At 39.3% G+C, this 26,509-nt stretch overlaps 1 protein-coding gene across 1 annotated transcript; it reads left to right on the top strand.

The window, feature by feature from the left end:
• On the top strand, nucleotides 1-25,987 carry LOC148509675 (nicotinamide N-methyltransferase-like). The gene is made up of 3 exons (XM_088442943.1): nucleotides 1-148; nucleotides 24,947-25,154; nucleotides 25,561-25,987. Exons 1-3 carry the CDS (start codon nucleotides 1-3, stop codon nucleotides 25,985-25,987), a joined length of 783 nt encoding a protein of 260 aa, XP_088299069.1.
• Nucleotides 25,988-26,509: the final 522 nt, after the last annotated feature.

Here is a 26,509-nt window from a genome sequence, read left to right as displayed (position 1 = left end):
ATGGAAGCCAGACCCAAGTTGAAACTTTATCATGTGCATGGGATGGATTCCAGGGACTTCCTACAATGTTATTTTGATTCAGATAGTGCGTTCAAAGATGAAGGAGTGGTGTTTATTATGGAGAAGCTGCACAGCGCACTAGTAACAGGTATGTATTTAGGATAAATTGTTGCCTCAGATATATAGCATAGTTATTCTGAGTAACAGTAAGTGTGGGTAGAACCTGAGAGCGTGCTCCGGCAGCAGGGGCTAAGCGTGACGCATTGGCAGTGTTTTCTTTTCTTTAAATGTTCTAAATATAGACCTCTAGGATTGCCCAGTCCACTGGTCCCAAACATAACTGCAGATGTGCATAAATAATGCAGACAGAGAGTGCGGAGTAACAGAAGCACATACTCAGCTAATGGTCTGACACTGCCCACGGGGGGAGTCCAGTAACCAGCCACACGGATGCAACAGGGCATTAATGATCTTCCTTTCACAGGTGTATACATATATGAAGCCAGTGCTCAGGTTCATTTTATTGAAGTGAGACTTGGTCTCAGTCTGTCCATAGCCTCACACCCTAATTACTCAGCTTTGAGAGCAATTTTTTTTAAATAGAGCCTGTAGTAGCCTCTGTCTGATAGAATCATTCTGTTATCTAATGGCCACCCTACCCCTCTGGTCCTAGTAACATCCACTACCTGCCCTACCCTCTGGTCCTAGTAACATCCACTACCTGCCCTACCCCCTGGCCCTAGTAACATACACTACCTGCCCTACCCTCCAGTCCCAGTTACATCCACTACCTGCCCTACCCTCTGGCCCTAGTCACATACACTACCTGCTCTGCCCTCTGGCCCCAGTGACTTACACTACCTGCAAACCCCTCCAGCCTCAGTGAAATGCACTACCTTCAATACCCTCTGGCCCTAGTGACATATATTACCTGGCCAACTGCCCCAGTGACACCTGCTACCTGCTCAACCACCCAGACATACATTGCTCCCTCACAAACCCCGGAACATACACTACCCACCGTATTTCCTCGCTGCTGATACATACAGTACCCCCACCCCAGCACAAAGTAATACACTAAACACAGTACCGCCTAGCCCCTGGAACATATGCATCCCATCCTAGCAGCCCAAGGGACATAAACTAACTGTCATACCCCCAGCCACAGGGACATATACTACTCACTCTACCTCCCAGGGACATACTACTTCTATCCTGCACCCCAGGCTCATACATTATCCACTATACCTCTCTAAGGCCCTAGGAACATAGACTACCCACCTTTCCCCCAGCCCTCGAAACATACAGCACCCCTACCACTGGCCTACAGGGCATTCAATAAACAGCCCCTCTTCCCCCAATACACATCCATGACCCTATTTTATTTGCAGGTGGTCTTGTAATGATCATGTTCTTTTTTTATTTATATAAACACAATACATTTTGTTTGCTTGTTTAAGATAGTAATTAAATGTAAATAAACCTCCTATCATCTGAGGATTGACCTGTGTGTGAATCAGCGACAATAAAACATACTCAATTGAAATAAAGACACAGATACTTGTATTTGGCTGAATTTGTTAGCTATTTTATTTAAGTAACAGATAATGAAATTAGTTACTAAAATAAATTAAATTAATTTAAATATGGTGACAAAGAAAGAACGGCTAACAACAGCCCAAGCCCAACACTATAAACACTCTAACCACAACACATACACTCAAGCCTTCTACCTTGACTACCCACCCGATCAGGTGATGATGCTGCCCCCGGCAGGGTGGTCCAGCAGACATAAACAGTCAATGAAGGTGAGGGAAACAAAGAGTAAACCAATATTCACAGCGCTAATAGGTAACCTGCCGTTCTTTCCCGCATAAAATAGCCAATGACAAACTCACCAAACCCAAACTAAAGAGAACAAATAAAGTAAAATTTAGGGAGGGAGGGTGGGAAGACAGGAACAAAAGAGGCTGACCCCGCCTCCAACAAATTCTAATATCCCTGCTAAAACCTACAACCCTAAAACCCATAGGACCCTTATTATCACATGATTCCCCACACAGGTCAACCCCCAGCCTATGAGGTTTAATCCACTCCACTCCTATACAGTCATTTCATTTATCTAAACTTCCTATCGTCTGGGGATTGACCCGTGTGTGAATCAGCGACAATAAAACATACTCAATTGAAATAAAGACTTAGAGACCTGTATTTGGCAGAATTTGTTAGCTATTTTATTTAAATAACAGTTAGTTACTAAAATTAATCAAATTAATTTAAATATGGTGGCAAAGAAAGAATGGCTAACAACCACCCAAGCCCAAAACTGTAAACACTCTAACGACAACACATACACTCAAGCCTTCTACCTTGACTACCCACCCGATAGGGTGATGATGCTGCCCCTGGCAGGGTGGTCCAGCAGACATAAACAGTCAACGAAGGTGAGCAAAACAAAGGGCAAACCAATATTCACAGCGCTAATAGGTAACCTGCCATTCTTTCCGGCCAAAAGCAAGGTTCTACTAAAAGAAACCTTGCCACCATATAACTAACACACAGAAACCACAACCTCAAACAGATCCTCAAGGAAAAGAACCAAACCTTCCTTAGCTAAATATACCCTGTCAGACCGAAAAAGGTAAATATACCTGATCTTAATCCTAGGATGTCTGACCACCACCCCGCCATTTCTCAAAACAAATTTTGAATCAGCCAAGTTCATATTTTTCCTGGCTTCATCAATGGCTCTACCATCCACCACACCATGCCAAATTAATCTAGGGACCATGAAAGACCAGACTATTTAGCAAGATGGCCTTGCACAGTCATGAACTTAGCCACCCAAAAAACAAATGAATGGCCAACTATCCAAACAGAGCAGTCATCAATATCCACTCCTATAAATGAGGAAAAAAACAAAGAAAAGATTAAAATTGAATGAAAAACTTTAGTATATTTGAGAATGTATATCTAACGGGATCATATTAGTGATGATCTGCCAAAAATAAAAAATTGGATTGAATTTTTAAAGATCAACAAGCTTCTGTGCCAATTTGAAGTGACATAGGGACACAAGAGGATAAGTTAAAAACAATAAAAGGCAAGGGGTGTGGGAGTTTTGGGATAACACAAATGAACTTGACCGGAGAGAAAACATGAAAACCTGCTGAGGGACATAAAATTATAATTATTAACCAAACAGACGAATTATGTTTGTCAGATCAGGCAAAAAAAATCATCAAAACTCTCCAGACTCCAACTGAAATCAATGGCAAGTAGCTAATCCCTCAGTAGGAAAGACAGGGGAAAAACAAACAAGACCAGAAATGACAATTCGTAAACAAACAACACAATACAACAAACCAGATGTAAAATGCATGCCCGAAATTAAATTTCAATGATTTGGCCAAATGTAATGCTTATAACTGGCTGATTTCCACCAGCCCACTGCCTGAATCTCTGACTCTGGAAATCCTGCAGAGGCGGCGAAAGTGGTGGCACCGATTCAAAATGAATGCGTGCCGAACACCCCTGGTGAGAGGCCCATGCTACAAAGACAACGCCACAGCATCCAGCTAAACTGAAATCTCATCAGTGGAAGCCCATCACAATGCATCAGCCATGAACCCTCCAATGAGGGTCTAACTGCTGCATAACGAGTGGCCAAGCCTACTGGACAAATTCGACAATCCACCGAGGGGACCAGTGTTACCCAGCGACCCCTGCCTTGCTGGTCGGTCTTAGAATGACGCAATCTGCACAGCAAGGACCTCTCACCCACTATCACATCTGCACGAAGCATGGCTGAATCCCACCACTTGGAGGGAGCAACCAATTCCGAAACCCAAAAAGCACCATGAAAAGCCATGGAAAAAGCTAACTCAAACAAAAGTGTCTCGAAACCTGGAAATGGCCACCTCCACAACAGCTCCCAGGATAGACAGTAACAAGGAAATGTTTATAGGACGTCTTTTATCAGGGTGCACTAGCGCAATGTTAGCCCAACCTTTCAAGGCCTTTGTGATGACAAAACTCCTAGAAAGGTCAGGAATTCCTTTAACTTTGGAGAAAAACAAAATACCAGCTAGGTACCGCGATACCACTGCTCTCAACCTGACAGATACGTACAGTTGCCAAATAAAAGAAAGCATGAATTGATGCTGACTCTTACCTCCAAGCCCGTGTCCACGGGAAAAAACTTTCCACTCTTCCCAAGACCAACAGTAAGCCTTGAGGGTGCCTGGGGCAATAAACAGTTCTGCTAACCCCTCAAAGCCGGTGTGATAACCTGCCAAACATAAGAGGGGCACAGCACACCATCATCGTCTGCATCAGGAGCCAAGGTACGAAACCTACCCCATTGACATCTGGATTGCGCGACGGCAATCCCATTGTCATCACTGGGTACATGTTGAGCTCGAAACAAGACATTGTAACATAAGCAGGCAAGCACCAGCTGCGCCAACACACGCAAAACCAGCAAAGACTTTGCTCTCTGACTGTTTATTGCATGCACCATGCCCAGATTGTCACATCTGAACAAAATGCTGCGATTGCAGATGCACTCGCCACAGACCTCCAAGGCCACCATTATTTGGAACAACTCCAAGAGAAGCATATCTCTTGTCAAACCCATATGAACTAGGGATGTGCAGGCTCGGTTTTACTCGGATTTACTCGGTTCTTATCGCCACTTTACCACAAATTCGGATTTATTATATTGGCTATCCAAAACACATGATAGGCGATAGCCAATAAAATGCCGTTTAAAGATCCGAGTAAATCCGAGTAAAACCAAACCCGCTCACCCCTAATATGAACCCACTCCTCCAGCCAAGTTGCGATGCACCAGGATCTCCTAAGGTAGCAACCGAACCCTGAAGATTCTGCTGCGTCAGGAAAAAGCTGCAAATCCACATTGTCCACAAGAGGGGATAACCAGATCCTGACAATATTAAAATCCGCCAGAAAGGAAACCCAAACTTCCAGGTCTCTTTTTATTTCTAATGATAAGCAGATCAAATGGTGGTCTGTAAACCCCAGCTGTGGCCCTCTCTAGCTTTCGGCAAAAAACCCTACCCATGGGTATTACTCTACAGGCAAAGTTAGTACAACCCAAAAGCGATTGGGCCTGCCGAAGAGAAATTTTGCACGCAACTAAACACTCTGAAATGGATTTTCGCAATTTGTCAACTTTATTGCGCGGAAGACGACAGGAGCAAGCCAAGGTATCAATCTCGATACCTAAAAATGACAAACAAGAGAGGGGTCCCTCTGTCTTTTTGTCTGTCATTGGTACTCCAAAATGAAAAAAACAGCGCTCACATGGAACCAAGTAACTCGCTACAACACTCTGAACCAGCGGGCCCCACGCAAAATAAGTCATCGAGATAGTGCGCTATCCCATGACCCCCACACAGAAACTCCACGCACCAATGAAGAAAGGTGCTAAAAAAATTTTAAAAATGCACAGGAAACTGAACACCCCATAGGCAAACACTTGTTTATGAAGTATTCTCCCCCCAATGCGAAAACCCATGAACCTGAATGAGTCTGGATGCAAAGGGAGCAAATGAAAGTCTGAATCAACATCCATCTTAGCGATGAGGGCACTGCATCCATATGCCCTAATGATAATGAGAGCATCATCAAAAGACTGATACCTCACTGAAGAGTGTTCAGGAGGTATGGCATCATTAACCGAGGACCCCGATGGATAAGACAAATGCTGGATCAGCCAAAATTTTCCTGGAGTTTTCTCGGGCACCACCCCCACAAGGGAAAGAATTAGATTTCCCAATGGAGGATGTGCAAAGGGCCCGCCATCCATCCCAACTGAACCTCTGTCTTGATCTTTGACTGAAGGACTGCAGGAAAAGTTTGAGCAGATTGTAAATTTATAGGGGAACCAACTCGAACTTCCTCTATAACGGGTAAACAAAAACCCAACTTGAACCCAAAAAACAAAAAATCAGCATCTTGTCTATTAGGGTACCATCCTAGCCACTTGGAAATAGCATTCAAATGGATAGGGGTTGGGGCCCTATTTAGCACCTGTGCTACCTCCGGCTTTGGGAATAGCTCCTCCCCCTGACCTGGTTCCCTTTTGGGCTGACAACTGGAAGCAATTAGAGGCAGGGTGCGATCCGTTACAATGCAGGCAAAGGTGTCAAAAACGACACCGCTGATACTGGGGACAGGTGGCATTATTAAAGGCAAAATATTTACCTTTAAAAGGCATCTTTGCAGAAAGCCGTCCGGGGTCTGTCAGCCAGCACCCCGGGGAGAGAGCAGAACCTGGGCGCCACACACCAGACCCCACCCTATTAATATCCATGCCTACCTGAGACCACCCCTAGGTGGTTGTGTTGCGTCAAGCCACACTTCCACTTCCTTGCACAAGAAATCTAAAAGTTGTGAGCCATTCTGCTTGCACCTAAATTCTTCATCATAGGCCCTCCAAGCGTTGCCCCTAGATTTATGCTGCATCCCGTGGATATACCATATAACATTCAGGTGCTCCCCTGGGCAGTCTTTCAAGTAGCATGTTGCAAAGACGCAAAACCGAGCAAGCCAGTTATCATAAGAGCGAAAGGCTTCCACCCACATACCACCTTTACCTTTAGCTGCTTTAAAATCTTTTTTTGCTTGCTCAGTTAAGATAAACATATCCACGTAATCGCCCTTCTTGATTTTCTTCTTGCAACAAGCGTGCAAACCCCGCAATGCTGCTGTATTGTCGCAATGCACCACACCTGGTTGACCCTGATGCTTCCTTGACTTACGCAAACTATTCCCCTTATGCCGCTGTTTGGCCCACTTATCGCACCTAGCCACCTCTCGCCATGCATTTCTAGCAGCCCTCTTCTGCGCCTTTGTTGTGCTGCTGGCAGAAGAAGCCAAGTAGAAAGAGGATGACGACAACTCCGAAACAGAGGAGGAAGAGGAGGCAGAGTCAGAAACATCAACATCAAAAACTTCTGAGGTCTCACCTGACGACCCAGCCTGATCACCCCTGGAAGCGGCCGATGATGAAGCCTACTCAATGCCGTCATCCTGCTCCATAGCCTTGCAATCAACAGCATCTGAAAAAGACAGTAAATCCGGCCCCAGAGTCGAAACCCCGGACCCAGCCAACACGGTAGGAGAAGACACAGCAGTACACGCCACACACACCTCCAGTCCAGTTGCAAACTGAGCCGCAGTGGAGCCCATAGCCCTGCAAGTCTGCATAAACTGATCTACAGCAGGCCCAAGAGTAGCAGAAACTGAACTCTGCCCTTGATCAACCCCTGCACTAGCCGATAGAATTGAAAACAACAGTCGGCACTAATTATCAAAAATAGTGCTAAAATAGATATATTGGGATCGATTCAGCAGCTGTTCCAGATAGAACTCTGTGGTTCTTCAACAAAAATATCAAAACATGAGTATATAAGGAACTGCACTATACCAATCTATCAATCACAGTAGGTGTTCAATATGCACATATATATATATATATATATATATATATATATATATATATATATAGTAAAGGTGTAAACAATTTAATAGACAAATAGTTAATGCATGGGCCCCAGCATCGTATAAAACCTTAAACATGTGAGCTTAGGCTAATATGATGATTATAACAAGCACAATTGTAAATTCACAACCCTTCCTGAAGAGGGGAAGAAAAAAATAAATAAAATAAAAGATACTGAAAGTCCCAATAACATGGAAGAATAATCCAAACGTAAATCCTCTAGTAAAGAATAGTTGATACAAGGTTCCAAATTTGTTGCAAATAGATGGAATCATATATAGTAACTGCTTTCCTTAGAAGATGCAACAATGTCTCTGCTAATGTGCAGTGAAAATGTTCACATAAATTCCATAAAATATTGCCAAAGTAAGCTGTATAATATAACGCTGCTTACTGATGCAGCATGTGCAGTAGATCTATGAGTCCATTTTAGTGATATAGTAGCTCGCTCCCGGGTCCATGCTGAGTGTCAACAGTGCCGTTCACACTGTCTGATGAGACCAACGTCTCTACCCGGCAGGGAGCTGTGTCCATCAGACACGTGTAGCAGCCGGACTCCCATGTCTCCTCTGAGTACTTAGAAGAGCGGGTGGGTAGTGATTAGCTGAGCTTTGAATCCGCTGGTTGTGACCGCGGTGAGGCGGAGTAGTGAGACCATGGTGGGATGCAAAATCACACTGCAAGCTTCCTTCCTGGATCTCTGTGTTGAATGGCAATATGAAGAGTAGAGGATTTGTAAGCAGTCTTTCTTCATTCTAAAACGTTTCATTACGCCCTGGTAATTTTGTCAGAGAATGTGGAACTGCTCAATGAGTGGATCTATTTATTCCTCCACTTAATTGCTTTATTGAATGCATATGTGGATAATATATACAAATAATGAGGAACATACAAAGGTCCCAATTAAGAACTCACAAAGATTTATATTATGATGAAATGTAAATACAAAAATTCAATTTTCTAATACATCAATTATATATATATATATATATATATATATATATATATATATATATATATATATATATACAAAAGGTGCGGCACTCAGAGGATTCAATCTGCAAAATGGATTTTACTCCTGTGATTTTACTCCTGAGTGTGAGTGCCAGATTTTGTTGGAGTATATATATATATATATATATATATATATATATATATATATTATATATAGATATAGATATATATCTATATATAGATATATATATATAGGCATAAAAATATGAACAAAAGCATATATTCCTTATTAACTGATAGCCCTGGGTGTGGTCCTGTCTCTTTAAGGCAGGACCCAGTTTTATGTTTAAAATGAATGCAAGCTTGAGGCCAAGATGGCAGATCAAGTTCATTTATCTGAGAATCAGTGTAGGGACTGGCTAGATGGGAATAACCATGAAGCGGTGGCCAGTTTAACAAATTATTGCAATATTTTGGAACCAACATTCCCTATGTTCAAAGGAGTTGCAGTTTGAAAAGCATGTGAGTGCCGAGTTTGTATGATTTTTTTATATATATATATATATATACATATATATATATATATATATATACAGAAGGTGCGGCACTCAGAGAATTCAATATGCAAAATGGATTTTACTCCTGTGATTTTACTCCTGAGTGTGAGTGCCAGATTTTGTTGGTGTATATATATATATATATATATATTATATATAGATATAGATATATATCTATATATAGATATATATATATATATATATAGGCATAAAAATAAGAACAAAACGCATATATTCCTTATTTTTTGTTTTTGTTTTTGTTTGTTTGTTTCACTGAGGGTATGTATATCTCTCTAATAGCCTAAATAATAAATCTGTCAATATAGATCAAAATACAAATAAGTATACAAAAATCTAAATAACTCATTAAAAAATCAAAATCAAATTATATAAAAATCAGAAATATAATAAATAAACAAATCTATGAATTTATCAAATAATTGATTGTATCCAAACTGGTATAATACCGATTGGAACCTAATCATATTAAGAAATATGTATATATGTATTGCCGATACGATAGCTAGTATAAATTAGTACAAATATAGGATATAAGAAAAAGATGGTAATTCAGAAGGAATATAAAGCCAGTGATTAATGATCATGACTTCTAATGTAAATTATATTTATATATAAACATGTACTTACAGAAATAGTAACACATACAATGAAACACCCCTAATTGGGGTAGCTAACTGTTAGAATGATAAAAAAATAATAAAATAATAAAAATAAAAATGGGGAGAGAGAGTCCCAAATTAGTACAATGGGACCTGCCCATTACTGATATCACAGAAAGAAAGAGAGGGGGGTGGCAATGAGAGGGAAAAGGTAGGAGAGGGATCTATATAGCTTATATCTCAAAAATCGATCTCAATAGATTCATTAAAGCCTTCAGGTTGTAAGGTTCTTAGGGTATGAATCCAAACATTCTCACGTAGACAAAGTCTGCGGAGTCGGTCCCCACCTCTATTGGTTGGTTTGACATTTTCAATACCCGTTATCTTTAAACCAGATGGATCTTTAGAATGTACATTGCTAAAATGTTGGTACATATTGTGTGCACCTTTCGAATTAAGAATATTGCATCTGTGCTCAAGAAAATGGGACTTGAGACACTTAGTTGCTCTACCCACATATTCAGTGGAACATCTGCACTCTAAAAGATAGATGACAAATTAAGTATTACAATTAATGTGAGTTTTAATCTCTAAAGTTTCCCCTGTATTATTAGATCTAAATTCCTTAGTCCTAATAGAAATAAATGAACAGGTTGTACATCTTGATGAGCCACATTTGAAGCAACCCTTAGGTTTCGCTAAGCTCCATTTCTGATGACATCCATGTTATTGGGACTTTCAGTATCTTTTATTTTTTTATTTTTTTATTCCTTTCTTCATGAAGTGTTGTCAATTTACAATTATGCTTGTTATGATTGTTATATTAGCCTAAGCTCACATGTTTTAAGGTTTTATACGATGCTGGGACCCATGCATTAATGTCAGTATTATACTATTTGTCTATTAAATTGTTTATACCCTGCACTAGCCGCATAGTTAGGAACCAATGCCGCTACCATGGGAGCAAATGCAGATGCCATAGATGACATCATGGGCGCAAACACTGCAAGGTCGAGAGCCTGACTAGGGACCCACTACTGTACTAGATATCCGCAGAGCTGGAAAATGCAAATGCAGGAATGCTAATCCCGCTTCTGCATGCTGAGCGCTGACTAACAGCAGTGGACTTAGGCTGTACAACAGGACTTGACAGGCTGCTGCTATCAGGGTTGTGCACAGCTTGAAACAAGGATTTGGAAATATTACTATGCAAAGGGGCATAGATGTAGTCCCAAAAAAGACAAAAAAGTCTAGGGCGGGGCACTCTTGAGACAGAAAATGATATGACATAAAGCAAATGCAATATTGAGAAAATTAAAACTTAACGTTTATTATTACCTAAAATGAAACTCTCTTATACCATGAATTATAATGCATGACAGGTAATACTCAACCTAATAGTTGCATATAGGGGTATATACGAGAGATAAAGAAAAACAAAAATATATATATGATCAGGATCAAACAATTAATAAACCTTTTGAATATAGCAGTCAATGGTTGCAGAAACACATAATATATATGTGTTTAGATATCTTCGCTCACAGGTATATAAACCTATATGTATATTTATATAATCACTGAAAGTACATAGTGAAAATGAATGAATACAAAGAAGTAGCAGCCAGATGCATGTAATTTAGAACAAGGTAATAGGCAAAATATATAAAAAGGACCTAGAATCTCTAGTACATAATTGAAACTAGATAGAGAGATTAAACACACCACCTCAAGATATGGAATATATTGGTAAAAGTTCAGTACTTCAGTACCGTCTGTTCAGATATATCTAGCAAAATCACAGAGAAAATGTGATGTGAAATTTAAGCAGCTGTAAGGAAAAACCTTAAATAGACACCTTTATTCCAGTTTAAGGTGTAGAGTACAAATGAAGACATATAATGTTAAATAAACAGATAAATCAGCATACTAATATGAGTCTGAGTCACCTAAATAGGAAAAAATTAGGTTAGGTGAGATTAAATGATAACCCAGTGAATAACCAAGCTATTAGTGAATAAATTGAAACTTAAATCATCCTTCATGTGTACAAAAAAGTAGTAATCCTGCTAAATTAATATGAACAAATATTAAATTCCCAAAAGAAAAATTTAATGATAATAAGAGTGAAAAAAGTAAGGTCTGGAATAATTTAGCAGGAGATCACTTCTGCTGTTCCCCATCTGAATCTGATAGGAAATGAGAGAGTGACAATCATGCATAAACCAGATGAAACAACAGACAGCACTTCTACTGTCTGAGAAGGTAGCTGCGTCTCTTCCCTGATACCAAATGGCATTGCAGGGAGAGTCAAGCGCTAAGGGACTCAGATGAGAGAGCGCTATAAGAGCGATAGAAAGTACCTGTAATAGGAATGTATTTCGTACAGCTGCTGTAGGGCGCGTGTGTGGTCCTGCTACTCTGAGCACTGTGAGAAGGACTTGCGATTCGCCGGGAAGGCTTGGTCACCTGATCGCCGGATAATGCTTCTGTCTGCTGTTGTATAAAGACCACTCTTCTAGGATCAAACATGATCATTTGATCCTAGAAGAGTGTACTAGAGAGGTTGACCGCTTGGGACAAAACTTAGAACAGTGGGAACAAAATCTGTCTTTCCAAACCTCGTTCAATAAAATCAAAAAAGAATTGGAAGAATATGATCAAACAATAATAGCTCGCAAACGGAATAAGTTCAATAGGGACAAGCACGATTTCCTAACTGGAAATATCTTCCGTTGGAACCGGATTCAGAGGAAAAGAAATATCGGCCCCCTTGATCACACACCCACCTCATCAGAAACTGATATATCAGACATTGATGAACTAGGGGACACGAATTCCCAATTCAAAAACCAGCATACTCTGAGAGAAGATAACCCCCAACATTTTCCCATTTTTTAGAGGAGATCAGGGGCACCCGCGGACGTCCCATATATCCAAAATGAGGCGGGGGGGCAAGAAGAAAAGACAGATGGGAAATTCAATCCCCAAGCCGCTACTCGACCAGGTTCAACAACAAAAAGTAGAACCCTCACCCTCCTCTCTTGAAATCATTAATTTATCAGATCATATCCTCAGTGAGACTCAAAAACAAGTACTGAGCAAGGGTTTATCTTTCTCTCCCACTTACCGTTTCGATAGATTTAAATGGGAAACAAATCTAAAACTGTTTGGAAGAAAACTTTTATTGACTAAATTCCATTGTTCTCAAAAACGCAGTTCAGAATTAACAACCATGAACACCAGTATGGAGGATCTCTCCCAAATGGAACAAGATGATCTTGTGGCTCTAATAGAATTAGAACAGGACACCCCCTCTCAATCTACTTATAGTAGACCATTATGTAAAAAACGTTCCACTTTCTTCCCCTCGGAGACAATATGTCCTGAGGTCGGTGTGTTTTTGAAACTGGTTTCCCGTGACTTTGATAGTATCTTTAAGCACCAGAGATGATACAAACCAAATGGAAATCTCTCTAATGTACATAGACAAGCGCTTGAGGAAATCAAGAATTGGGATGATGTAGTCATCAAGCCATCAGATAAGGGTGGTAATATAGTGATTTGGCATCTAAAACAATATCTCAGGGAAGTGAACAGACAATTACAGGATATGTCGTGTTATACAACAACTCTCTTTGATCCTACAGATAATTTTAAAACCAAGTACCTGAGGATTATTGATAAAGCATTCTATAATGGAACAATTACCAAATCGGAATATGACTACCTATGGGTATCTCACCCTAGAACCCCAACCTTTTATCTCCTGCCCAAAGTTCATAAAAATCTACTGGACCCACCGGGCAGGCCGATTGTTTCAGGCAATGAGGGACTTTTGGAAAATGCTAGTTGCTTTCTAGACATACACTTACGCCAGCATGTTTTGAGCTTCCCGTCTTACATAAAGGATACAACCGACGTCTTAATGAAGATAAATGACATCACCCTTGAAGATAACCATCTACTTGTAAGTTTAGATGTCGAATCTTTTTATACATCAATCATCCATGACTTAGGGATCCATGCTGTTAAATATTTTCTCAGCATGGAAGGAGGTGGAGACTTTCAGGATTTCCTTTTGGAACTTTTGGATTTTGTTCAGCATTTTAATTACTTCATTTTCAATAACCGTTTCTATGTACAGGTTAGAGGAACGGCGATGGGCGCAGCTAGTGTGCCCAATTACGCCAATCTCTTTCTAGGTTGGTGGGAAAGGGAGCTTGTCTTTCATGATGACAATGATGATTATACACAACATATTGTAAGTTGGATGCGTTACATTGATGACATCCTAATGATCTGGGAAGGCACACAAGAAGAACTTGACAAATTTGTTGAACATCTGATTAACAATACCATCAACCTCAAGCTCACATGCAATAGTAGCGGAATGAGTATTGCTTTTTTAGATCTTAGGATCTTCAGAGGAACTAACTCCAAAATATGCTCAGAGATTTACAGAAAAGAGACCTCAACCAACAGCTTACTGCATCAAAGCAGCTCACATTTTCCTGCTACTATCAACAATATTCCCAAAGGTGAATTCCTCAGATTACGATGTAACTGCTCATACAATTAATCATTTGAGGCCCAAGGTAAGGAACTCACATCAAGGTTACTTGACAGGGGATATAGCAAGAGACTAATTAAAAAAGCCCACAATGATGTGGCCAGAACATCCAGAGAAACTCTGATTTTTGGTAATAAATCTCAGAAACAGAGCACCAATTCCATCAGATTTATCGGTAACTTCTGCAACAGCTGGAAAGAGGCTAGAGATGTTTTACAGAAACATTGGCACATCCTGTTATCAGATAGTGACCTAGCTGCTAAACTGGAAGACAAGGTGAGGATGAGCTGGCGGAGAGCACCGAATCTCAAAGATTGTCTGGTCAGGAGCCATTATACCAACAACTCTGCCCATACCCCCTCTGTTGTGGGTAGCCATCCGTGTGGCAATTGCAAAACATGTTCACACATAAAGAATGTTGAGGCCATCACGGATAGGTATGGTCATATGATCAAAATTCAGGAATTCTTTAACTGTAAAACTACTCATGTCATTTATTGCATTACCTGTCCCTGTGAAATGAAATACGTAGGCATGACCTCTAGGATGATTAAAATCAGAATCCTCGAACATCTGGGTAATATTCGTAATGTAGAATCGGATATTTTTAAAATGAAACAGCTCACGAGCGTGGCTAGGCATTTCCATCACAAACACTCTGGACGAATACAAGATCTGAAGTTTTTCTGTTTGGAACGAATTAAACTCGGTCTGAGAGGGGGTGACTTAAATAAAATCTTGCAACAAAAAGAAAGTGAATGGATCTTCCGTTTGGGTACTCTGATACCAGGAGGCCTAAATGAAAATATTAATTACAGTGTCTTTCTTACCAAATAAATGATTCTTTAATACTTATTTTTATTATTCATTTATTCTATTTTTTATTCCTTTTTTCTCATCCACTTTATCATTGTATTCTTTTTATTTTTTCTTTGTTCACTTATCCTGCCTCAGTTTCACATCGCCATCTTGTTTATTATTTAGCATTGTGTTTCTTTTTCTTATACATCCCCTTACATTTGGATATCATCTATTAATTTTTCACTCTTCATCTTTTTTACACACACCTTTATTATTTCACCCATTAGTATTCAGCCCAATACACATATTTTGGTAATCACTCTATCATTTTATCGCATTTCTCACATTTTTTGTACATACATCTATACTAGGTTCCTTTATTATTATTATCACTCTTATCTTTACATACTTTTTGTCTTTCACTTTTCTTGTCTTTTTATTTATTCTATTTTTACATCAATTTTATTCTTGCACTTCCCCATTTACACTCACCAGATCTTGTCCCTCAGCTCTTTGACTGTTACCAACACCCCTAAGGGACTTATTTTCTTTAATTCACTAGGTCCTTGCATAACGCGACATCGCTCACCTCCACATTGCACTTATTTACATCTCACCCTTCAATTCGTTCTCATTGACTTTCCCTGTCCCCCCCTCCCCCCTTTTTTTGTCTCAATTATTTTTCATAATTTTCTTTTTTTCATAATTAAAATGGATATGTACATGCGTTTCTGTATGCGCACCTCTAGGTGTGCATATTTGCATGTATATGTACACTGGCGCATATATGTGCACATGCACATCTAATCTACAATCTCAAATGATCTATAGTTATGTCCGTTTTATCTTTGCAATTTTATTCTTAATCTATTACCCAGGGATGATTAGTTCTTGTCCAATTTGTTTTATTAAGCTGTTTCTATAATTATTTATTTATTTAAATTATTTATTCATCCCCCAGTGTATTTATCACTATTATTATTATCTTATTTATACTTAGATTTATTCTCATTCTTTTACCCATACAGTCCTTCTGTCGCTGTTATACTTAATTATAATTAATTATATTTAGTTACACATACTTATATTTCTCTTTATAAATATACTTGGTCATGCAAGTTCATGAATTTGCCTGTTTGCAGCTACTGCACAGGAATCACTGCATGTAATGATAACAATGACTCACCCCTGTGTTTACATATGCTAACTCCTCTATTCAGAACATGTGCTTGATCACATGGACAGACAGCGATTGGCTAATCCATAGCCTGTATGTATTGGCTATATTCTGTGTCACTCTCCAACTGTGCTCACTGATTGGGCACCTGGGTCTTTATACAACAGCAGGCAGAAGCATTATCCGGTGATCAGGTGACCAAGCCTTCCTGGCGTATCGCGCGTCCTTCTCACAGTGCTCACAGTAGCAGGACCACACACGTGCCCTACAGCAGCTGTACGAAATACATTCCTATTACATGTACTTTCTATCGCTCTTATAGCGCTCTCTCATCTGAGTCCCTTAGCGCTTGACTCTCCCTGCAATGCCATTTGGTATCAGGGAAGAGACGCAGCTACCTTCTCAGACAGTAGAAGTGCTGTCTGTTGTTTCATCTGGTTTATGCATGATTGTCACTCTCTCATTTCCTATCAGATTCAGATGGGGAACAGCAGAAGTGATCTCCTGCTAAATTATTCCAGACCTTACTTTTTTCACTCTTATTATCATTAAATTTTTCTTTTGGGAATTTGATATTTGTTCATATTAATTTAGTAGGATTAATACTTTTTTGTACACATGAAGGATGATTTAAGTTTCAATTTATTCACTAATAGCTTGGTTATCCACTGGGTTATCATTTAATCTCACCTAACCTAATTTTTTCCTATTTAGGGGACTCAGACTCATATTAGTATGCTGATTTATCTGTTTATTTAACATTATATGTCTTCATTTGTACTCTACACCTTAAACTGGAATAAAGGTGTCTATTTAAGGTTTTTCCTTACAGCTGCTTAAATTTCACATCACATTTTCTCTGTGATTTTGCTAGATATATCTAAACAGACGGTACATCTCTAAAGTACTGAACTTTTACCAATATATTCCATATCTTGAGGTGGTGTGTTTAATCTCTCTATCTAGTTTCAATTATGTACTAGAGATTCTAGGTCCTTTTTATATATTTCGCCTATTACCTTGTTCTAAATTACATGCATCTGGCTGCTACTTCTTTGTATTCATTCATTTTTGCTACGTACTTTCAGTGATTATATAAATATACATATAGGTTTATATACCTGTGAGTGAAGATATCTAAACACATATATATTTGTGTTTCTGCAACCATTGACTGCTATATTCACAAGGTTTATTAATTGTTTGATCCTGATCATATATATATAAATATATATATATATTTTTTTGTTTTTCTTTATCTCTCGTATATACCCCTATATGCAACTATTAGGTTGAGTATTACCTGTCATGCATTATAATTCATGGTATAAGAGAGTTTCATTTTAGGTAATAATAAACGTTAAGTTTTAATTTTCTCAATATTGCATTTGCTTTATGTCATATCATTTTCTGTCTCAAGAGTGCCCCGCCCTAGACTTTTTTGTCTTTTTTGGGACTACATCTATGCCCCTTTGCATAGTAATATTTCCAAATCCTTGTTTGATGTGTTCTACACAAAATTTGTGGGTGCACCACCAATCTAGTGTCATCTTATGAATACTACAACAATGATGAACCTTAATGTTAGTTATTTATATATATGAAATTCATTTTTTCCATATATTCATGTGTATATAGAAAATATCGAACTTGTGTGAACCAGTTACCTATATTTTGACTTGTGCACAGCTTGCCAATCATCCTCCATGTTGTCTCCCAGCCAGGGCTGCCATCAGAAATTGTGGGGCCCAGGACTGACATAATAGGCAGGGCCCCTGGCTCCCTTCCCGCACTACTGCTAAGTCTCGTTAGTCATGACATACCTTATCTCCTTGAAGAATGCTCCTTCCTTCTGGCTTATTCTCCAGGTCTGGCTGGCGCTGCTCTTTGCATGCCCTACTCCTCCTCCTCCTACCAGTGGCATATCAGAGGAAAAAAATAAATCATATTGAGCAAGGGCAGGGGCAAATGCAAGATTTTTGGCCAGGGGGTTTTCTAATATAAATGTTTTATATATATATATATATATATATATATATATATATACACACGGTATATATATATATATATATATATATATATACACATATATGTGTGTGTGTTTATTAAACACACACATTATATATATATATATATATATATATATATATGCATATATATATAATATATATATATATATATATATATATATATATATATATATTATACAGTATATAGCTAACATATATTTTATATATATATATATATATATATCACACATGTATACACATAAAAACTTACATACACATATAACACATTAACACTTACATATACATATATACACATTAACACAAATATACAGTATACACATATACAGTGAGCATACACAAACTCATATATCCACACTAACATTCATACATATATATACATTATAATACATACACACTGTCACTAACACATACAGAGAGGACATACTTACTTCTGATGCAACAGCAGGTAGCCCACGGTCACCTCACATCATTAGGTCCCGCCTCTTCACAATGACGCGATTTGCGGATGTTTGTGGACAGGGCTTGCTGCGTTGACTCCGCCCCCATTGAGATCATGGATAGAAGAGTGGAATCTGTGCCTTGGGGAAGTGGGTACATTTTAATGAATCACAGAAAATTGAGGAATAAAATATAATGTTTTAGGTATAGAGATATTTATAAAATGGTGTGTTATATTGAGACCAATGCCACCAACATGATTGGACATAGAAGATCACATGACGTGCATTATTAATGACTGCACACCTCAGGCCTAATATTGTCACTGTTATCAAAACCTCACCACACAGCCACAGCTGTAAACAATAACATCTCTCTCAGAGACAGCACAGAGAAAAGCAGCAAATAACTGCTTCACTGACAAACTTACAGTATACATCACTGCCTCTCTGACAGACATACAGTACACATCACTGCTTCACTGAAATACACATTACTGACAGATTTTTTTTTACAAAATTACTTCATAAGTCAAAGGACCTTACACCAATTTTCACTTAAGCTTGACTAGTACAAATGATGATCTAGACCAGTGGTTCTCAAACCTTTTTGAATTATAGCACCGTAGAGTATTAGCATTGTGTTCATGGCACCCCTAAGTTTAAGTTTGTTATTGAGAACTTCAGAAAATAATCTAGTAAAATAGTAAAGTGAAGTATATTGTGCTGACCTGTCATCCTTAGGTTCAGTCATGTGGTGGTGGAAAGGTTTACACTTCTGTTTGTTCGCAAATTTACATTACATTGGCCATAATTAATTTGATTTGGTGGTGGACCACCAACCTAAGGTACCCCTGCAAGTGTCCCGAGGCACCCCAGGGTGCCCCTGTGCACAGTTTGGGAACCACTGATCTAGACAAAGAATTTGACTTACCTGAGCAGCTACTTCAGAATCCAGCACAGTAAACAGTGAGCAGACTTGCTAGTCCTGACCCTGAGGAAGCATTAAGCATTTCCTGCCAGTACATTTCACTGCTCAACACATTTACTTTCTTACACTGACAGTAATTATAATCTGTTTAAACAGCTTATTCTGAATGTTCAACACTGTTATCCACTTAAATGTTTATTCATTAAAAATATCTCAAATTAAATGACCTATTCTAAACTATTTTATCTCCTATTCTGTGTCTGTTTGACCTTATATCATCTCCACATCACTGCTTCACTGACAAACATACAGTACATATCACTGCTTCACTGACAAACATACAGTACACATCACTGCTTCACTGACAAACATACAGTACACATCACTGCTTCACTGACAACCATACAGTACACATCACTGCCTCACTGACAAACATACAGTACACATCACTGCCTCACTGACAGACATACAGTACACATCACTGCTTCACTGACAAACATACAGTAGCACATCACTGTCTCACTGACAAACATACAGTACACATCACTGCCTCACTGACAAACATACAGTACACATTACTGCCTCACTGACAAACATACAGTACACATCACTGCTTCACTGACAAACATACAGTACACATCACTGCCTCACTGACAAACATACAGTAGACATCACTGCTTCACTGACAGACAAAGAGTACACATCACTGCTTCACTGACAAACATACAGTACACATCACTGCCTCACTGACAAACATACAGTACACATCACTGCTTCACTGAAAGACATAGAGTACACATCACTGCTTCACTGACAAACATACAGTACACATCACTGTCTCACTGACAAACATACAGTACACATCACTGCCTCACTGACAAACATACAGTACACATCACTGCTTCACTGACAGACATACAGTACACATCACTGCATCACTGACAAACATACAGTACACATCACTGCCTCACTGACAAACATACAGTACACATCACTGCTTCACTGACAGACATACAGTACACATCACTGCTTCACCGACAGACATACAGTACACATCACTGCTTCACTAACAAACATACAGTACACATCACTGCTTCACTGACAGACATACAGTACACATCACTGCCTCACTGACAAACTTACAGTACACATCACTGCTTCACTAACAGACATACGGTACACATCACTGCTTCACTAACAAACATACAGTACACATCACTGCTTCACTGACAAACATAGAATACACATCACTGCTTCACTGACTAACATACAGTACACATCACTGCTTCACTGACAAACATACAGTAGACATCATTGCCTCACTGACAAACATACAGTACACATCACTGCCTCACTGACAAACATACACATCACTGCCTCACTGACAAACATACAGTACACATCACTTCTTCACTGACAAACATACAGTACACATCACTGCTTCACTGACAGACATACAGTACACATCACTGCTTCACTGACAGACATTCAGTACACATCACTGCCTCACTGACAAACATACAGTACATATCACTGCTTCACTGACAAACATACAGTACACATCACTGCTTCACTGACAAACATACAGTACACATCACTGCTTCACTGACAACCATACAGTACACATCACTGCCTCACTGACAGACATACAGTACACATCACTGCTTCACTGACAAACATACAGTAGCACATCACTGTCTCACTGACAAACATACAGTATACATCACTGTCTCACTGACAAACATACAGTACACATCACTGCCTCACTGACAAACATACAGTACACATCACTGCTTCACTGAAAAACATACAGTACACATCACTGCCTCACTGACAAACATACAGTACACATCACTGCTTCACTAACAGACATAGAGTACACATCACTGCTTCACTGACAAACATACAGTACACATCACTGCCTCACTGACAAACATACAGTAGCACATCACTGTCTCACTGACAAACATACAGTACACATCACTGCCTCACTGACAAACATACAGTACACATCACTGCTTCACTGACAGACATACAGTACACATCACTGCTTCACTGACAAACATACAGTACACATCACTGCCTCACTGACAAACATACAGTACACATCACTGCTTCACTGACAGACATACAGTACACATCACTGCTTCACCGACAGACATACAGTACACATCACTGCTTCACTAACAAACATACAGTCCACATCACTGCTTCACTGACAGACATACAGTACACATCACTGCCTCACTGACAAACATACAGTACACATCACTGCTTCACTAACAGACATACGGTACACATCACTGCTTCACTAACAAACATACAGTACACATCACTGCTTCACTGACAAACATAGAGTACACATCACTGCTTCACTGACTAACATACAGTACACATCACTGCTTCACTGACAAACATACAGTAGACATCATTGCCTCACTGACAAACATACAGTACACATCACTGCCTCACTGACAAACATACACATCACTGCCTCACTGACAAACATACAGTACACATCACTTCTTCACTGACAAACATACAGTACACATCACTGCTTCACTGACAGACATACAGTACACATCACTGCTTCACTGACAGACATTCAGTACACATCACTGCCTCACTGACAAACATACAGTACACATCACTGCTTCACTGACAGACATACAGTACACATCACTGCTTCACTGACAGACATACAGTCCACATCACTGCTTCACTAACAAACATACAGTACACATTACTGCTTCACTGACAAACATACAGTACACATCACTACCTCACTGACAAACATACAGTACACATCACTGCTTCACTGAAATACACATTACTGAGAAAAAAAAAATTAGCAAAATTACTTCAGTAGTCAAAAGGACCTTACACCAATTATCACCTAAGCTTAACTAGTACAAATGATGATCTAGACTGGTGGTACCCAAACCTTTTTAAATTATGGCACCGTAGAGTATTAGCATTGTTTTCACAACACCCCTAAGTTTAATTTTGTTATTGAGAACTTCAGAAAATAATCTAGTAAAATAGTAAAGTGAAGTACATTGTGCTTCCATGTCATCCTTAGGTTCAGTTATGTGGTGGTGGACAGGTTTACATTTCTGTTTGTTTACATATTTACATTAAATTGATTTGGTGCTGGACCACCAACCTGAGGCACCCTACAGTGCCCTGGTGCAGGGCCGTATCTAGGGGAGTGCGGCCGTTGCCTTCCCAAAGGGCACCACAGATCAGGGGGTGCTGTTTGGCCTGTCAAATTTCTGTCTATTATCATTCTTGCTTGTAGCTTCCTCTTATTTCATCCCCAGCATCTCCTGGCCTCTCCTATCTCTTCCCTGGCCCTTCCCCATGAACCCATGGCCCTTTTTTTGGTGCATTGTGTCCCTTTGAAAAATGAAGGGGCACCAATGCTCTTTCTGGCACAGGGCACCAAAAAGTCTAGTTACGGCTCTGCCCTGGTGCACAGTATGGGAACCACTGATCTAGACAAAGAACTTGAACAGGACTTACATGAGCAGCCAATTCAAAATCCAGCACAGCAAACAGTGAGCAGACATGCCAGTTCTGCCCTAAGGAAGCATTAAGCATTTCCTGCTAGTACAATTCACTGCTCAACATGTTTTCTTTCCAAAATGAACCACTCTTAAACTGACAGTAGTTATTATCTGTTTAAACAGCTTATTCTGCATGTTCAACACTGTTATCCACTTACAGTAAATTTTTATTCTTTAAAAATATCTCAAATTAATTGGCCTATTCTAAACTATTTTTATCTCCTATTCTGTGTCTGTTTGACCTTATATCATCTACACTTTGGGTGCTTTAACGAGGTGTACGTATATCATGGTGAAATAGGACACCAAATAGTGGTATATCTGTTACATAACATATGTAATATTTTTTATAGATTTGCTTTTCTGCCAATGTATTGTCTTAATTATGAGCCACTATGCTGCTCACAGAAGCTCACAACTTGCTTCTTGGTCCTGACCATCACTAGGAGACTGGGACTCCAGAGTGTGATGTCACTAGCCACTCTAAATGCCGGGTCCCGACCATCACTAGGAGACCGGGACACTAGAGTGTGATGTCACTAGCCACTCTGCTTGCCGGTTTCTGGCCATTTCCTGAAGACCGGGACTCCAGAGTGTGATGTCACTAGCCAGTATGTATGCCGGATCCTCACTGTCCCTAGGAGACCGGCACTCCAGAGAGCGATGTCACTAGCCACTATGCATGCCGGATCCTCCTTGTCCCTAGGAGACCAGGACTCCAGAGTGCGATGTCACTAGCCACTATGCATGCCGGATCCTCACTGTCCCTAGAAACCGGGACTCCAGAGTGCGAAGTCACTAGCCACTCTCCATGCCGGGGGGACATTCTGCTATGTGCAGCAGCACAAATGCTGTTTAATTCTACTAGATGGTTTGGCTATGAAGGAACCCTGAATGGCTCCTTCTCCTGTCAAAAGGCAGGGAGGACTTCATCTATGCTACTGTGTAAGCTTCTAGTCTGTATTCTGAATCCTGAGTTCTGGTGTCTCACCTGAATGTGCTTTGCCTGCTTTGTGTACCTGGAAATCCCCTGCCTGATAGGATATTGGATCTTGTCTCTGCATCTGTGAGCCATTATATATTAATAGTGTCTGCACTCTTAAGTGTAATTACCATCTGCAAGCTGTTATATTCTGCTCCAAGTTTGTATTAAGTCTGCTATTCACAGAGATTGTCCACCTCATGTGGTTGAATATATTTGCAAGCTGCACCTGCCTTTCACAATGAATCTCTGCTGCTTAATCATCTGCTTGCAATATATTACCAGTCCTGATCTGTAGTTAACATCCAGTGTTTTTAGCAATTATATCTATTGTACCTGTATATTGCTTTGATAATATACTCCAGACAGATATTGTGATCACCAGATAATTTATAAGTTCCTACTGTCCTGAGTTTTAAGATGTGGTAGCATCCTAAGTACTGGTGAGTGTACCACTCTAAGGGAAGAATCCTAAGTACCGGTGAGTGTACCACTCTAAGAGAATAATGGATGGCTGTTATAGGCAGAAGACATTGGTAGTGTGGCTCTAGTGATCTCATTTATACCTTGTGTCTTTTATGTAGTTCACACAGCTGTGATCAATGCATTAACTCTCGGATTGCCAGTAATTTATTTAATATGTAGTATTACAGCTGGAATCATATATCATGAAATCTGATTCAGTATGTGACCAATTCTGGGATTCTCATTCTCTTTCTTTGCCAATAGATCACTGTAACTATATAGAATGTTATTTTTCTTCTTAACTGAATCTTTCCTGCAGGTTGTATTAAAGGGGAAACTTTGATTGACATCAGTGTTGGATCCATCGTTCATCATCTTTTTGTTATGAGTGAATTTTTTAAGGAGATCATTATACTAAAATTAAGAGAATCATGTATTATGGAACTCAACAAATGGGTGAACACCCGCACTGGGGCTTTTGATTGGACTCATGCATCTAAGATTGTTACTGAACTGGGAAGCATCAGGTAAAATGTGATTCTAAAAATAAAAGAGCATAAAAGATGAGTCAATTTTAAAAAATAATAACAAAAATGTGACTTAAAGATTAACTTTTAGTTTTGAATGGAGATAAGAGAGATCGATGATAATAGTGAATATTTCCTAGTTGGTGGCCGGCTTTCCTTGTAATTTAAAGTTCCAATTGTGCTGGTTGCATTCCAGAGAAGAAAACATAAATGAAGATACCTTTATACATAAAAAGTACATAGAGAGTTACAAGCAAAGTGTTTATGCTCTTTGAGAAGATCATTTTTTGGGGGTTTTTGTTTGTTATTTTGTGGCTGAGGTTTAAAAAACTGAAGTGAAATACACAGTTCTGCACTGTCACTTGAACCTGCTGTACTATATAATGTAATGGTTTAATTCTTTTAGTGTCAAAGAACAAGACAAGGAAGAAAAGTTGAAGGAAACAATTAAGCGCATTGTAAAATTTGACCTCAGCAAAGAAAACCTCACGGATCTGGTGATGTTACCACAAGCCGACTGTATAGTCACTGTGTGGTTGCTGGATGTGGTTAGTGAGGACCAAGAAGATTTTATCAGAAACCTGAGGAAGATGTCAAAGTTGCTTAAGCCTGGGGGGTACTTTATTATAATTGGGAGCTTAAATATCACATATTACACTGCTGGTAATGATAGGCTACATGCATTTAATTATGACAAAAGTTTTCTACAAAAGACCTTCACCGATGAAGGATTTGTACTTGGTTCCTGTGAGTTACTTGATAGAAAAGTAGAGAGTGATCTCACAGATTATAAGCAATTTATTATCCTTACTGCTGTCAAGGGGAATACTTAGGATGTCTGAGAAGTGGCCATTGGCTGGATGGATGATTGCTTCAAAAGCTTCTTAATAACTACTGATCTACCTTAGTTATTTGTACCTTCTATAGCCCTCAGCCATTTACTAAATCTTACATACTTAACAGCTCTTATCATGTGACATAGATAAAGATTATATATAAAAAAGTATTTATTCTTTTTTTTCCCCTCATGTAGTAAACCAAAATAAAAAAAATGCTAAAATGGTTTGTTTTTATGTTTTTTTATTCAAAGCAAGGAGCAGGGGCATATAATGGGTAGAAGTTCTTCTGCTATGATAAGATATGATACGTTCAGACCCGCTCGCTAGGCTGCGATCGCATGCAGCCGTAGTGAGCGAATATATGCAAAATAAATGATCGCACGCAAACCACAAATCAAAGACATGCCCAGCCAAAATCAAAACCACCTACCTTAGTCTATGTACAAACAGCACCTCTCTACTTGCGATCCATTCACTACAGAAATCAGCGGACTCATTGTTCGCCTAGCCAAATAT

Source organism: Taudactylus pleione, unplaced genomic scaffold, assembly GCF_031769625.1.
Source record: "Taudactylus pleione unplaced genomic scaffold, aTauple2 ptg000318l, whole genome shotgun sequence".
Taxonomy (NCBI): Eukaryota; Metazoa; Chordata; class Amphibia; order Anura; family Myobatrachidae; genus Taudactylus; species Taudactylus pleione.
Note: the sequence above shows the minus strand (reverse complement) of the source record. Positions and strands in the feature narration are given on the sequence as shown.